Source organism: Strongylocentrotus purpuratus, unplaced genomic scaffold (genome assembly GCF_000002235.5).
Source record: "Strongylocentrotus purpuratus isolate Spur 01 unplaced genomic scaffold, Spur_5.0 spur5_scaffold_1, whole genome shotgun sequence".
Classification (NCBI taxonomy): domain Eukaryota; kingdom Metazoa; phylum Echinodermata; class Echinoidea; order Camarodonta; family Strongylocentrotidae; genus Strongylocentrotus; species Strongylocentrotus purpuratus.
Window position 1 is genome coordinate 22107876 of NW_022145594.1, and position 16887 is coordinate 22124762.

The 16887-nt window shown below is 34.5% G+C and overlaps 2 protein-coding genes across 2 annotated transcripts; both read left to right on the top strand.

Moving 5' to 3' along the window:
* The first annotated feature begins 7567 nt into the window (after positions 1–7567).
* LOC115921281 lies at positions 7568–10152 on the top strand. The gene is made up of 2 exons (XM_030978611.1): positions 7568–7905; positions 9998–10152. Exons 1-2 carry the CDS (start codon positions 7587–7589, stop codon positions 10150–10152), a joined length of 474 nt encoding a protein of 157 aa, XP_030834471.1. The 5' UTR covers positions 7568–7586.
* Positions 10153–11016: 864 nt separating this feature from the next.
* Positions 11017–14053, top strand: LOC115918420. The gene is made up of 2 exons (XM_030977814.1): positions 11017–11128; positions 11878–14053. Exons 1-2 carry the CDS (start codon positions 11092–11094, stop codon positions 12513–12515), a joined length of 675 nt encoding a protein of 224 aa, XP_030833674.1. The 5' UTR covers positions 11017–11091; the 3' UTR covers positions 12516–14053.
* The last annotated feature ends 2834 nt before the right edge of the window (positions 14054–16887 follow it).

A 16887-nucleotide genomic window follows, 5' to 3' on the forward strand; every position in this document is an offset into this window, starting at 1 on the left:
GCAATACAATGTATTTAAAGTTATGTGTGTGTACTGTGAAATATTACAGACTCATTAAGGCGGGATACATTTAAATTAATCTTGATTATGTTTTTTGTAAAGACATATGTAATATTCTGCTAGCGAAGGGTCCTTAGCCCTAATTGTCGTCTTATAAATATTAGATTATTTTATTAAACACTGTCAACAGCCCTATGTTAATGGTTATACCGGTATCAAGAAACTATAACTATGAGTTTAAATGTTTATTGTAATCAATTTTTATTCTCGAATAACTGAAAATGTTTGATAATGCGGGTGGCAGAAACTGATCTAACTATAATGGAAGCCCCTTTCCCCCCTTCCAACCTCCCACCGAACAAAGAAGAAGAGGTAAATTGATTTTCTAGATAGAGATGACCCGACATGGGTGTGCGTGTGTGTGTGTTTGTGTGTGCATTCGCCGTTTTCAAGGTTATAATAAAGGGAGTTATGAATGACTAATTTTGACTCGTTTGTAAAAAAAAAAAAAACAACGGGTAATGTGGATGAAAAGAGAATTGTACGGAGAAAAATCAATGAGAATGAAGCTATACTTTGATTTCTGCTTCAAGATGGTAGGACGTAGATTTATTTTGTTGTGTAACTATGATTCCAAGTTATCAAGTTTCAAAGTATCTATTTAGAAATGATAAAAGCATTAGAAGAGTTACAAGGTTGTAGGAATCTTGAAGAAAAGAATAATCCAAATAGTTTTAACAATAACAGACTCTTATCATGCCACAGGGCTAATCCTCATTGCGCCAAGCACCAAATCCCCGCCTTGCCACATTTATTTTCAGATAATATGATTTAACGCGATGGTTCTATGAAAAGCGCGTACAAAACACACAGTACACTACAATGAGCATGAACAATAACTGCTATTACGAATGCGTGTTAGCATGCAGAAGGCGGAGAAGCAATGGCTCGCTCGCATGTATAAAGCACTGTAACGGTAGCATGCATGCAGCCTCAAGGTACGCTATGTGTTAAAAAAAAATTATTTTCGATGAGAAGTTGTTTACATGCAATACAATTTCAGTTCAAGATATTTTGCTAAAAATGGCATGCGGTCAATATTAAATTTTCAACATTTGGGGTTAAAACTGTTGATGTATAGAATATTAGGGAAGCTATTTTGAGAAGCGGAAAAAATAACTGGAGTTTAGTGGATGTAAAAGAGTCTGATATTTTAATGCAGTGTAACATTATTGCGAAGCTCCTCAGAGATTTATTATCGCGGAAGGTTTATGAGTATTTCATATAGAAGTTACAAAATGTATTTGTTTTAAAGATTCACGATGGACGGGGATTTCCAGGTTTTTCAAATGAGGTATATTGGGAGATATTTAGTAGGGCTAGGAAAGTTACTCTCGTTAGCAGACTAAGAGAAATTTAATATAAACTGCCTCGTGTAGCGATATATACTAGAGAACACTTAATGAGATTCGGCTTTGTTGAAGATAACTTGTGCTCATTCAGTAAGCAAACGATAGAAACATATTTACACTTGTTCTGGAAGTGTGTACATGTTCGAAAATTATGGCAAAATGTAATAGCTAAGTTTGAGCTAATGTAATTAAGGTCTGTCGACTGGGTGGATATTCTTTTAGGGTTGTCCGGTAAATTCCACGAATAAAGATATTTAGTACAATTAGTTTTGCAATGAAATATTAGATATATAGATGCAGGGGAAAGTCAGTAAGTAAATTAGTAATATTGCCTTTGGGTGATTTTCAAAAGGAACTGTTGGAATTTAGGGAAAATGAAAAGAATACTGCATGGAAGGCAGGTAAATTAGCCTTACATTTACAGAAGTGGGAACAAGTGAAGTTTTCATGAACTTTTAATACCGGGTAATTGTAGCCTCGTTTTAATATATATATTTGTTTGTTTAATAGCGTAGTAGAATATATACTTAATGTTGAATAGTTTCTGCGCTCTATAAATGTACTATTATTATTATTATTATTATAATTTTTATTATACTGTCGCTCAAATTTTGTGTATTCTGAGGAGGCTAGGAACAGTGTGTGATACATGTGTGGAAGTGTGGTCGGGTCGTGCATCGTATGGTCGGGTCGTGTGTCGAATGGTGGGTGGTAGTTGTGTGTGGATGAGAGTGTTAATAGTATGTTTAACGGGGGAGGGAATTGGGGAATAGACAACAAATCTTTCTAAAGTTTACTTTCATATTCTTGATCATCATGAAAATGTTTCCTAAACAGTTTATTTTATTATTGCAATTTATGTTGAATCCAAAATATCAATGTACAATGCATCCAATATAGTTGAGAATTATTTGTACAAATTGTATTTGATTTGAGAGAAAATCATTAAAAAAATATCTTTAAAAAAAATACGTGCATTCATATGTGGATTTGTATTAGCCTGGCGACAAATTAAATAACAGTGATCAAATATATTTGAAAAATGTCGAAAATGCGAAACCAATAATCTTTGCCCCGCTTTTTGTTCAGTGCACCTGTATTGCGCAACTCTGTTTTGTGTAATGATTTATTTGGCACGCCTGCCTAAAAGTGCAATGTCTGTCAAAAAATAAGAATAATAAAGAAGAAAAGATCACAAAATATGATGAACTAAAAATTATTCATTGTTAACAATACAAAACGCAGGGCCCTTTTTCATAATCAAGAACATCAACTTCATGAAAAGTAATGCTCATGCACACAGCCATGCAGCAATTTCAGAAACTAATTTCAGCTATTTTAAAGTTGATATTGATTCGAGATTTTATGAAACATATTATTATATTATTTATTATTATACGCCAATGAAATTCTTATATGTAATTGGCTATGAAAACATTTGTCATAGATTTGTGTAAGTTGTTATAGACGATATTGATGCTTTTGGCACATTCATTAGGTGGCACATCTTCCTACATCTTCCACCCCTTTCCACAGTGTAGGCTATCAACAATAAGACGACTCACAAACATGTCCAATTATTAAATGTTCGCTACACTTGAGGATTGAAAAGGATTAATAACTTTCAATTTATAATTATGAAGATTATGATGATGATCTTTGGGTAAACTATATTTGTATGCACAGATAATCACTCACACAAAATGATGGCAATGGAACTGATGTCAATCTGTATGTCAGCAATCATGGCATAGAGAGAGGAAAAATCTCATAAAAATGTCAAATTATTTATATGAAATGCTTTTTGTTCGTTATCGGTTGTGTGTGTTGCGCAGTGCATGTTCGTTTACAATGAATATTTCATAATCTGGCGAAATCCAAATGATTTCAAAGATGCTTACAGAGAAAGTATATTTGTATTGATGGGTCAAGCCTGTTTTAATGGAGAACGTTGCTGTATAATGATCATTTGCCGAAGAACATTGAGCAATATCCTGAAAGTCAGTTCTGAAATGCGTGATCCCAGGGTAACATTTTGGTGAACTATTATTTCTTCCATTAAAAGAGGAGGCTTGAATATCAAACTATTGCAAAAAATTGGCACGACTGATTATGGTTTAAAAGGCAATCTAACCTTGGTAAGAATTTCATCTATCTGAAAGTAATAAAATAAGGGAAACAGAGTAGTGGAAAGGTTTAAAGAAAAAAAACAGATAGCCAAAATTTAAAAAAACATTCGAAATATTTTATAATTATAAGAAATCAATACTTCTGTGCGGATCTCAAAATGGCTATTTTGGCAGTGGATTGGGACTTAGTAGTGGAAAACTCTCACATTTTTCTAAAATATCATCAACTTGTTTTTCCTCCTGATATGATGCTGATTATTATTCGCTCATAACATGCACTCGCAAAGTTGGCATACCGATACACTGTATAGATCAATTTTTATAATTGTGCATTGAATATATTGTGAAATCTTATGCTTTTATCATAACTAAAAGGAGACAAAAAGTGTTTAAAATAATATCTGTATTTTAGATTGGCAGTGTTTTAAAATGGATGAGAATATCATGTTTGTGTAAGACAGTGTATATTAAGTTATATGTGTGTATTTTGAAATATAACAGAATCATATAGATGGCATACATCTAAATGAATCTGGTCAAGTCAGAAATTTCCTGTATTTTTGTTTGTGGAGACATATGTATTATTGATGGTAGCGAAGAACCTTCATCCCTCATTTGATGTATTATGAAGATAGCATATTAAAAAAATTGTACTGGTATGGAAAACGTTATAATCACATGGAATCCTGTATGTTTTCTTTATATTTAGTTTGTGAAAAACATCCATTCACTTTGAGCTAGTATATTGTGCAAAGCATTGGAAATGTTTCGCAGGTGTTGCAGAGTAGGATCGAGTTCAAGTTGTAGTGGAGGTTTTGTGGAGTCATTTTAGCTTGCACCTTGATCACGAGAACACGGAGCTCCGCTAAAACTGACTGAACTCCATAATCTGGAAATTGAAACTGAAATTAACATTAGATATTAGCATGAAATGCAAACAAAATTAATTAGTGACAGTTTGCACCATTGGCTACTGAGCTAAGTTAAGTTTTATAATTGATTGAAATGAGTGTTTATGCTCGAATAACTGAAATTTTGGCTGATTCGGGTGGCAGAAACTATTCCAACTGTAATAATGCCCCCCCCCCTCCCTCCCACTTCCCACCCCACCCCAGATTTTTTAGATACAGATGACCCGACGTGTGCGTGTGTGTGTTTTCGCCGCTTTTACGTGCATGAGAATGTGGAGGTGTATTTTGCCTGTCAACAGCAAGGCAAATGAAATAACAGTGATCAAACAAGTTTTAAGAACAGGAAATTGCGAAAAACAAATTGTTGCCCACCCTATTGTTCAGTGCAGCTGTATTGTGCAATGTATAATTGCGCAATGATATATTTGGCGCTCTTGCCTTATAGTGCAATGTCTGTTAATGAAACTAGGAATAATAGAGAACAAAAGATTACCGAAATTGATAAACTAAAAATTAATTCATTGTTAACAATAGAATACGCAGGGCCATATTCCATAGCCAAGAACATCTACATAATATAAGTAAAATTAATGTTCATACACACATGCATGCAGCAATTTCAGAAGCTAATGTAAACTATTATAAAGTTGGAATTGATTCTAAATGTTATGAAACGTAAATCAGTGCAGTCTCACATCCTAACTGCTGTAAAGCGCAATGTTTTTATTCCGCACTCTAATTAAGCAAGAGCACGGGGGTCACATTTAATCGATCACTACCCCTTTTCACCCCTCTACATCTATATCTGGGCGTTTGTTTTTCATTAAAAACCTGTTGTCAATTACAATACACAATAATGAAAACAAAACATATAAGCTAATGAAATCCTTACATGTGATTTGCTATGAACAAATTTCGCATAGGTCTGTATGAGTTGTTATTGGTGACAAGTTTTATTAAACAGGGCCTTTATCGTTTGTGGCCCATTCGAGTCGACTCAGAATAACGTCCGATTCTCTACACTTGATAATTGAAAAGGATAATTTAGTTTTGACTAATAATGATGATGATAATGTTTTGGTATACAGTATGTACACGTGTATGCACAGATAACCATACACACACAAATAACAGCAATGGAACTGATGTCAAATATGTGTGTGAGCAATTAGGGCATAGAGAGAGGAAAATCTTATCAAAATTTCCAACTATTTATGTGAAATGCTTTTTATTCATTATCAGTTATGAGTCGAATGTGTTGCACAATGCGTATTCGTTTACATTGAATATTTTATAATTTTTTAGCAAAATCCAAATGATTTCAAAGATGTGTAGATTAGATCAAGCATATTTTTCATGAGCATTTTGAATGACACTGAAAAAACCCACCTGTCAGTAATTAGTCAAGGCTTGTTTTTGTAGGAAGGAGGTTGCGGTATAACGATCATGTGCCGAAGAACATTGAGCAATTTCCTGAAAGTGTGATTTGTGTTATCCAAAATTAACATAAACTGTTATTTCTCCTATATAGGATGCTAAATAATCAAAACATTGGCATGGCCGATTATTTTTTCAAGGGCAATCTAACCTTGGAAAGAAGATCATCTATATGAAAGTATACAAAATAGGAGAAACAGGATGTTGACAAGTTTGGATAAAAACCCAGATCGGCAAAATTAAAAGAATATTTGGAATATTTTATAATTATACGAAATCACTACATCTGTGCGAATGTCAAAATAAATATGATAATTACAACATAATTCGTCTTGAAATGCAGTCTTTGCAACGTATTTATTCTATCCTATGAAACTTAACAGGAAGAGCTGCTTACAAGTTTTCACTTCTACCCTTTATTTATCTATACTCAAGTACACGTATTCTTTATTTAAATGTTTTGCAATTTTGTTTAGGAATTAAAGCCTATCTGCACTAGTTTGGCCAGGAGGGAGTAGACCTGCCTGCGTGTTCACTGGCAGGTGGTTATCTCATCAAATTTCATCAAATCGAAACCAACGTAAAGATTCATTGCTGAAACAGATATGATAATATTTTATAGCACACATTTCCACCCTGCAAGGTGCTCAAGGCGCTCCAATATTATCCCGGCTCTGCTAGGCCACCGATTTCGGTGTTCGATACTAATTACCGTCTCAAACGCCTTCTGAAAACTATTCCCAACGTCATCGGATTCATTCACGCACAATGTGCATCATCTGCACTCCCTGGGAGGTATTCCTAACATATGATAATCGTGAGGTCATTATGGTAGTTACTTACGCAAATTATTTCGTTTTCCTGCCAGGTCCCCATATCTCTCTTGGGTATGGAGTGACAAATGTAGACTAATGCCTTGCCAAAGTACAAAGAATATGGTCAAAGGTTGATCATCTAGGATATAAGTATCGGTGTGTACTGCAAGGTTTGGGAATCATCAAAATGATAAGAAACTTTGCCCAGTCTTCGTAAAGTTAGAAACACTGTACACAGAAAGATTTATATGGGACTACGCGATATCTATCCAGGCCAAGATATATATGATGATTTTCCTATTATATCAATAATTAATAGGCGGTTTCCCGGCAAAATTGGAATCATCACGTATTATCCAAAACACATTCTTTCACATGATTTGTAATAAGAGCTTCCATTTCTTTTTCGAGAGGGGTGCGTTTCCAAAACTGGTCTTTACCTTCAAATAACCAGAATAACAAAAGCTTCTAAACGTGATGTTTGCAATACAAAGAAAGGCTACATTAACATTGGCATGATTTTCCGATTTTAAGATGAATTCTCCATACTCTCTTCGGGATGGAGACATAGAACATACAGCCAATGAAACCAGGTCGTCCATTTTCGTGCTCGAAGATCCCTGCCACACTTTTGCATTTTCCATAAAAGAGGAAGTGGAACATAAAGTAGGCGTGGTGACTTTCCTAAAGTGGGCAGGAATATGCAATAAAGCAGATCACGAGACAGTGATGATGAAATTTGTTATTTGTTAAAAGTTCTAGCTGCTTTTATTGCGTAATAATATTCCATATGTTGTATGCATAGAAATACAGTCGCTTGATTACTTTAAATAGTACACGGTATACTCGACGAAGATCATTTGTGAACGAGGATTGCAGAAAATGGCAACTCCAATCGAAGATGCCCATAGCCGGGTGGATACTATCTGCGACCAGGAAAGTAAAACTACGGTCATGTTCGTCGGAGCTCCCGGAGCTGGGAAGTCGTCCTTAATCAACTCCTTGATAAACATCATCGACAAGGATTCTAGGCAGAAGGGTATCAACAGGTACATCCCCACCGCCCCTTCGGACATGATGGGGGGACACACCCTTATGCGGGAGCAGGTGGAATTGACCGATGCTCTGACCATTGTGGATAATCGTGGGTGGCACGACTGGGAGAAAGAGGTGGCTCTGAAAGAGCTAGTCGCTCAGATAAGTAAGGTTAAAAGCAATATTACTTATCGTAGAGATGATGATAGTGATAATAATAATGATGATAATGATGATGATGACAATGATCATGATTTTTATGATGATGACGGTAAAAGAAAGTATTAGTAGTAGGGGCAGCAGGATTAGAAGTAGTAATGATGATAGTAATGACATGAAAGGGATAGTGGAGTTCAGTTGCAAAGGCCCTACACAAAAAACAAATTGTGAGATAATGAAAAGTTGAGTGTCAAATTTGAAAGAGCATACAATTTAAATGACAAAATCATCTTTATTTCATCACAGTCGGTTTAGAGACGGCTGAAATATCCATAAATATAACCATTGGTAATATTTGTGTACCACCACAGATATTACATAATTTGAACCAGCCGTTAAAGAAACAAAATAGCGCCTTATACGTTTTATTCCAGCCAAAGCCGAGGTTGGTTTTTTTGTGCGGCTTTTTCACTTTGGTTATAATACGGACAACCAGCCGGCCCATGAACTGTCATTATTAATTACTTAATTAATTAACGGCCATCGTATTTTTGCATAAGGTAGAGCTGAATTGGTATAATCGTATTGGCTAAATTTCACACATTTTGTCTAAAATTACCTTCATTTGTTATGTTCTAAAAGGGCAGTAGAATATTCAATGTCGCAAATAAGAATAAGAGCAATAACCATGCACTTTGAAGGCATTTGCGGTCTAAAACAAGAACTAAACTTTCCCTGATGATAATAGTAATGATAACGATATTGATAACGAAAACATGAATGATTACAATAATTATAGGAGTAATGATACTACTTCTACTACTACTACTACTACTTCTACTACTACCACTACTACTACTACTACTACTACTACTACTACTACTACTACTCCAGCTTCTACTACTACTACTACTACTACTACTACTACTATACAAATATACACTGCCTTGAGAGGTTCTGGTTAAAACTATGTGCAAGAGGTGACTCCAATAGTACTATTTGCTGAGGGGTGCAGCCCCGAAGCAAATGGTAGTTTTGGAGTCACCGAGGCCCATAGTTTAACCAGTACCTCGAATAGAAGGCATTATATATTTGTTTTATATCCTGCATCACAAAATTATTATAAAAAAAAAAAAAAAACCTTTTTGGGGAAGAAAAAAATTAGAACAAAAAAATGTCAATTTTTATCTAAAAAGATTTAAAATATTTTGTTTTCATTAAATTAAGATTTGAAAAAAAAAATTGATTCAATTCAAAACAAAAAAAAATCACTTTTTTTTCAACTCCCAAATAGTAAACCAAAATAGTACTCTCATATAGTACTTTCTAAAAATAGGTCAAATATTTCTGGTCATGTGACAAGCTCTCAATCAAAAGCCAACAAATTTTTGATGCAGGATATAATACAAACTAGGCCTACTACTACAAACAATAATTAAAATGATAGTAATAACAATAATAATTGTAAAAATTACGGTATAATATGACTGAGAATTGGATAAGTAATGATAATAAGAACGATGATAATGAAGGCAGTAGGCCTAATCATAATAATAAGAATTGTTATGATGATGCACCATTTGACTGGAATTAACACCAATGAATCGAGAATTGAGAATATATTTCAAAGCCTGGTCGAATGTCATATTTTTCAAACACTACATGTTTAATGGTTAAAGGGATCGCGTAATTTTGTCTCAGATTCTGAAAGAAATTCCTGGATTTATCTCATGCTGCAATAATAATTACAAACCTTCAGATCAATCAGGAACCCCATGTTATTCACAAGCCGATAGCCTGCAGATATTTATGATTGGAAATCAAAACCAAATTTTGCGTTTTCCTAACGGTTGTCATAACACTACAGTCTATTTGGGAAAACGAGTATGGTAAAACCGGTCATTCAAATATTGTTACCTTTTTTGAGGCACGTCTTGATCATTTTAAAGCGCAATTTTGTTAGCGCTTCAACATTACACCATATCACAGACACTGATAACACGTAGGGCCGTGCATCTCAGATTTAATACTGTTAAACGATGCCTTTAAATAATGGTTAAGATCGGTTTGATATACCTGAATAATTATTCTTCTTTCAGATGCTCAACGGGCCTTCGTTGATGATGTCGATTGGGAACATGGAGAAGAGGAAGAAGACATCCTGGAAATTCCTCTAGTTATTGCAGAGAAAATAAGCTGTGTAACCATCGTTTTCCCCCACAAGCTTCATCTATTTGATTGTGTTTGCTTTTAAAGCCATACTGTATACTACAATTACTGTCGCGCCGCGCAAAGTCCCCTCTAGAGCTATCTCATGTCAGCCGTAGCAGTATGGTCCCGGGAGCGTTGTTTTTTACTGCGGCACAGATTGGGGTTAGGTGCGTGTTGAGCCTATGGGAAAGTTTAGGGTTAGGGTTAGGGTTTGGGTTAAATCAAGACCTCTTATTTTTTGTTTAAGCCCCAATCTGTGCCGCAGAAGAAAATAACGCGTCCCGGGACGTGCTGTTTCCCGAGCTGAGCTGCGCTCACGATTCCTTGAGTCCTCTCTCTGCGAAGTGGGAATTACTTGTATTGGGTTACCCACTGTAGCCAAGTTGACCATGGGATGGCGCTGTACAATAGACAGTATACGCTAGGGCAGAAAATTCATCAGTTCAGTATCGCTTTAATATAGACAGAAATTTTTAAAAGCATATCAACTACATCTTATATCCATTTGTCAGATTTGTGTTAGTTTGTAGATAACGTGGGTAAATTACCCTGTTCCTAGGTAGCTCATTATGAATCCTCAGTTTTCAAGTTGTTTTTTCCATATCTTAAAAAATGTTGACTTCTTTCAAAGATTAACAACAAATATATATTGACTTCACTTACTTCATCATGTTCAAGAACCATCTATCTAATTTGCGGGCGGTGATTAAAAGTTACGATCCAGTTACGAGGAGCAGAAAAGAATGACATGATGTATGATAATCCTATATACATGTATGAAGCAATATTTTCAAAGCTCATTAATTGATTAATAGTAAATGATTTTTTTTTTCGTCGTTCCATCCCCTTTTCTTTTTTAACTCTCTCCCTTTCTCTTTTCTAATCTTTTCCCCCTCCCCTCTCACCCTCCCTCTCCCTCCCTCCCCTCTTTCTCTAACTCTCTCGCTGAAGTGGGAAAGGTGGTATCGGTGCACTCAAAGGCATGCAGAATCTGGTCAAGACGTGTAATAAAGAGACTGGTAAGATTACATGTAGTATCTGGAGTACTGTTCTGAGAAAAAGATGTGAACAGTCTGCGAATGAATCAAATTTTCAGTTTGTCTTTTCAACTTAGAATGTTATGGATAAATTTGAATGTAGCCGTTCTAATGGTAGGTTTGGAAGTTTAATACTCGCTGTTACCTCAACTAGAACATTTGTTGTAATATTATATACATTACCAGTGACTTCATTTATGTGACTTGTAACCATTAAAATTATTCAACTCTGTTTTAGGTGTTTTTCTTTGTTTGTCTTGTATCATAATGTACCTGTATCTTTTGAGTGTGTATTTCGTTTCATTTCATGTCGTTGTTATTGTCATCACTAAGTAATGTGTATGTTCTTAATTTGTGTACAGCTCAGTCTAAGAGGGACTGCCCTGCTTAATAAATAGAATATTAATGAACATGTAGTAAAAAAAAAATGAATAGATAACACTAAGTATTGAGTACATAGATAGATAGATAATTGAATTGATAATGAAGGAATGACTTAATAAGTACATACACGAATGAAGTCCATCGGCCACCCCTCCCCCAAAAAAATAATTGATGTGAACTTGTCCTGTCGCAATTTGACCAATGTATAAACAACATTGTTTACAAAAAAATGGTAGAAAATTATTTACAATATAGTTTTGATTTTACAAGAATCCTACTTATTGGTATCAAACTGACATTCAGTTTCTGTTTATGTTCTGTTGTTGTGTGTTTGATTTATTAATCAGGTCGGAAGCCATCGGTCGTTGTCACTCATAAAGATCAGATGACTAAGGATCAGATTGAGAAGATCAAGTCTCAGCTGGAGAAAGAGCATGGGATCGGCAGAGAAAGAGTGTTCGTCATCCGAAACAAAACTGATATTGATACCTGTCTTGAAGCTGGCTCAAAATCACGTCTTCTCGATTTCCTTGAACGCTGTATTGCTGATGGTAAAGCCGGATGTAGCTTCCATAACCAGAAAGAAAAGAGACACGAGATCCGAGTAGAGTATAAGAAGAAGGTCGATGCGCATAAGGCCGCAGCAAAAAAGAAGAGAAATGCCGAAGCGATAGAAGTAGCTGCGCAAGAATTAGAGCTCGTGCGATCCGTACAAGAGAAACTAAACCTTGAAATAGCGACAAATAAAGAAAAAGCGTTGGTCGATATAGAGGAAGCTGTGAAAAATGATGAGCGAAAGCATTTGCAGAATATGCAAAAGGAGGAACAAAAAAATTATGCGGCGTTACAAAAGCTTGAGAAAGAAAATGAGCTCAAGCTCATGAAGCATGCTGCCGAAATGGAAGCGCAAGAAATTGCCAAAGTGGTTGAGAGATTAGCTAAAAAGGGCGGACCGTTCATGCATGTACAAATGAAAAGAAAATGAGAACATTTCCCTAAAATCTGTGGTCTTGCAAAGAACATAAAGTTACCTACAATCTCTTGTTTCATTCTTCTTGTTCTCTTTTCCTCAAAAGGTTTGATGTTTTGGGGAAACGAATTATCGAGGAATGCTATTATTTTATGGTCATTTTTAAGTACTTGCACGAGAAAGTTAGTGCCTATTTTTGCAAATGAATGACAACTTCCCCAATGTATTTTTGTTTTGTTTTTGGAGGAAAAGTGCATTGAAATCAATTGTGTACCTGAAAAACTTATTAGAAAATGGGTCCCATGGATTTCTAAATAAGAAATTGATACCCTTGACAATTTCCTTTTTCCTCCTCTTTATCATATCTGCTTGATTCATGTCATTTTCAATCACCCCTACAGACGCAAAGCTAGATTGGATATAAATCCTTTTCAATGCATTATTATGATGCTTTTGAGTTAATCCATGAAGCTGTGCATATTCGCTTTTTGTTTATTTTCAACTAAGATATTATGGTAATTAGCCTTATGTTTCTTATATGAGGAAAACCATAACAAGTTCGGAAAATATAAAAGTGAGTAATTTTGTTCTGTGTGAAAACACGAGCATGCATTTAAATGATGGACCTATCCTTGCTTCTTCGAAATGAATTCATTTCATTCAATTTAATTTCAGTCAATCCGTATTGGGACGTGACTTTTCGACTCGCCTTCTGCTCTACTTATGCCAATTTAAGCCTGTATGTTACAATTGTGTAAGGGGTACAATAACTGTTTAAGGGTGTATTGCATGTATAGTGAGTTGTTAGTATTTTTTCATAAGTAAAGGAACACAATTGTGAAGAAAAAAAAAATATCTGTATTTAAGATGAGCAACGCTTTAGAATAGATACAAAATATTATTCATGTAAGACAATGAAATTCAAGTTGATTTTGTTTACTTTGAAATATGACAGTAATAGGCCTACATGTCTATGAATCTTGTCAATCAAGAAATTTCCTGTATGTTTTTTGTAAAAACATAGCATGTTTTATTGGTGGTTGCGAAACCGCCTTGATTTAAAAAAGGATTAGCATATTTTGCATGAGAATTTCGATTGACATTCAAAAACCTAAATCTGTAATAGACTGGCGAAGGCCTGTTTTTGACGGAGGAAGTTGCGGTATAATAATCATGTGCCGAAGAACATTGAGCAATATCCTGAAAGTCAGTTCTGAAATGTGTGATCCCAGGGTAACATTCTGGTGAACTTTTATTTCCTCTATAAAGAGGAAGTTAAGATATCAAAACATTGTAAAACAATGGCACGACCGATTATTATTTAAATTTAATACATTTTTTTTTGGAGACATATACATTATTGATGGTAGCGACTAGCGAAGGACCTTCAGCCCTCATCTGTCGTATTATTTAAGAAGAAAGAATTATATTAGTAAACACTGTCAACAGCCGTATATTAAAGTTTGTTTCGGTATCAAGAAATGTTTACTGGTATGAAAAACGTTGTACACGAAATTTCTCGCACAGTTTTGTGAATAAATTTGATTTGTTAAACTTTGATAAACTAATTACTTTTGTGCGACTTTCTTTAATATGCGCTTTGTGTCTAATGAAAACGTGCTTTATAAATGTAAGATTATTAATCTTTTGTTTTTGTGTGAGTTAACGGTGATGCCTACAATATAAGTGAGACATGAATGATAACACCAAGCAGCTTACTGAAATAACTGAAATTATATTTTTCCTGTGTGAAAGGAAACCTCACCCCCAAAGAATAAATGTAGGTATTCTAATATATGAGATGTATTCCTGCCCTTTGATTTACAATACTCCTTACGAAAATGTACGAGGGATATATAAATGAAAATATTCTTGGCATGATGTGATGCCTTTTAGCATGACATTGGCGCAGCCATTTTCTAAAAAATGTGACGTACTAGTTGAGGTTGTACATGAAAGATTTCTTTAATCAATAACAAAATCTTTACTTTTGTATTAGAAAACAGGGGAACAATAAATTGTAACTGGTTCATTTAAAAATACTAAAATAGAGTAGTTGACAAACTTATTTATTCATGAGAAACTTTTACCCCCAGAAGAGCACTAATTTAATTATGATTTGTGTTCTTGAAATTGTAGTACAAAGAGTAATAGCAGGTGAATAAAATGATTCTTCACCTCACACACCTGGGAAGGAAGTATCCATATATTTGAATACATTTACTTGATAAATGACTTCACATAGGTCTTAGCTTAATCAGAAAATGCCCATGCCCATGCCGTGCTGAGAAACTGTACATTATTCTTGCTTTATGCCTCTCTCATACAATCTCATACATCTCATAAAAAAAATGGAATGATTTTCATGCATAAATCCTGCTGTACAGCACAGTACCGGCGAAAGAGAGGGAGAGAGAGAAAGAGACCAAACAGGATTTAAATGAACCTGCATGATATGTTGTGTGTGTTTCGGAATTAATAAGACTATGATCACGATGATCCTCTGAACAAAAGGCCCTCTGTACCCCCATCCCCCCCCCCCCGCCCTCGAAGTACAAAGTTGCTTACAATAATACAAAAGAGTTGTCCAAGTGCAGGTATAATTATGATGAACAATTATCATTTTTTACATGCGAGTGTATGCCAAGAGTATTATCAAGAGCTAGATAGTGGCAGTGAGCCGATGTGATATTTGAGCTCGGCAAATCTTCTGACGTGCTATATTTAGGTCGATCCAATTTTTTACCGGAACATGTGGAGCGCGGAGAGATCCTTTTAGTACCGTTTCATCGTTCATACTCGCTATTGAAAAATAATAAGTATATAGTTTTATTTGATGAGGTAAATCTCATTTACCCGAAATAATAATCACGGCGGCAGGGGGTGGTGGTGTTTTAAAGAGGGGGAGAGGAAAACCATTCTGGAAACTAACATTTTTAATTTACCAATTAAAGGGGGAGGAGTGACCATTTTTCAAATTAGTAGATTAACACTTTAAACATGCTGGATTCAGCACTATAAATAGGTATAGCACACCAAAAATTAGTATAAAAAAACACATGTTATTTGATGATTGCAAATGATCAAGTTTTATGAAAACCTTAAAAAACAAAAAAACAGAATTGAAATAGGTCAACGCGTTGTGATTTTATACCATTTTTTTAAAAATCGCAAAATTACCGAAAAACCTGCCAGAAATGGTCAAATTGGCAAAAAAGGCAAAATTCGACAAAGTTGACAACTTAATTCATCACTTTCTTGGACACAAATAATAAATTAAAGTATCAGACACTAAAATACCATCTCTGGGTAAAAAATACAAAAAAGAAAATTCATATACCTATTACCGTTTTGAAAAAAGAAGCCAACAAAATAAGTAATTTTTGTCATTTTTGCGAATCTGCAGATATGAAAAAGTTGTGAAAATAACCGCCTAATTAATATGCGCATATTTAATTAAATCAAAACCGAACATGATACATCAGTAAAACCTATGTATATCAGACAGGTATGGAAATATATTTAATTTCAAACATAAACAAATCATGAATATTCATAAAATATGCAAATAAGGTCAATTCAGCTAATTATATATATAAACAGGAAAGTCAAACTGTCCATTTTGTTGGCATTTTTTAAATCATATATTTATAGATCATATTTACACCAAATATTAACATTAAATTCCAAATATTTTAGCAATGCCAATAAAATATGGCGATGGAAATTACTTGGATCACCGTCACAGCAATTTCCTTATGTGTTTCACAAATTATTCAGAAAAACCGATCAAATGATAAGAATTTGCAGATTTTCAGCTACATTACAGTGTATTTGGCTTTTAAAAGATGTCAGATTTGAGGGTTTATGACGTTTTTCTGAGAAACCATTGAACAGGCCATAACATTCCACAGAGACTGAATTTCAAAGTAAAACAATATTTGAGGACACCAATTTAACTGTGGCTATCCTGAGTGTAAACAACAAATTGATTCAATGAGTGAAACATATAAGGATATTGCATTTTTTGAAGGGGAGTTTCAAAATGGAAAAAGAGAGACGACATATTTCAATCAAGTAATAGATTACAAGGGGAAAGACTGCTTTTTAGAGATTACAAGTGGATGGAAATATAACTGACAATGAAAAGGGTATCGTACAAGAAATCAGGAAGTTTTATTCTAATTCGCATGCTGTATCAAAAGCTGGATCATGTGAAAATGTTAATCTTTTCCCTACAAACTTACCCAAATAAACAGAATATCAGAGATTGTATTGAAATGTTAAAAAGAAATGCAGTTAATAAATCTCCGGGAGATTTTAGAATTTAAAACTACATTCTGGCAGGTAGTTGGTGATTTATTTTTTAATGTATTCAATGATTTCA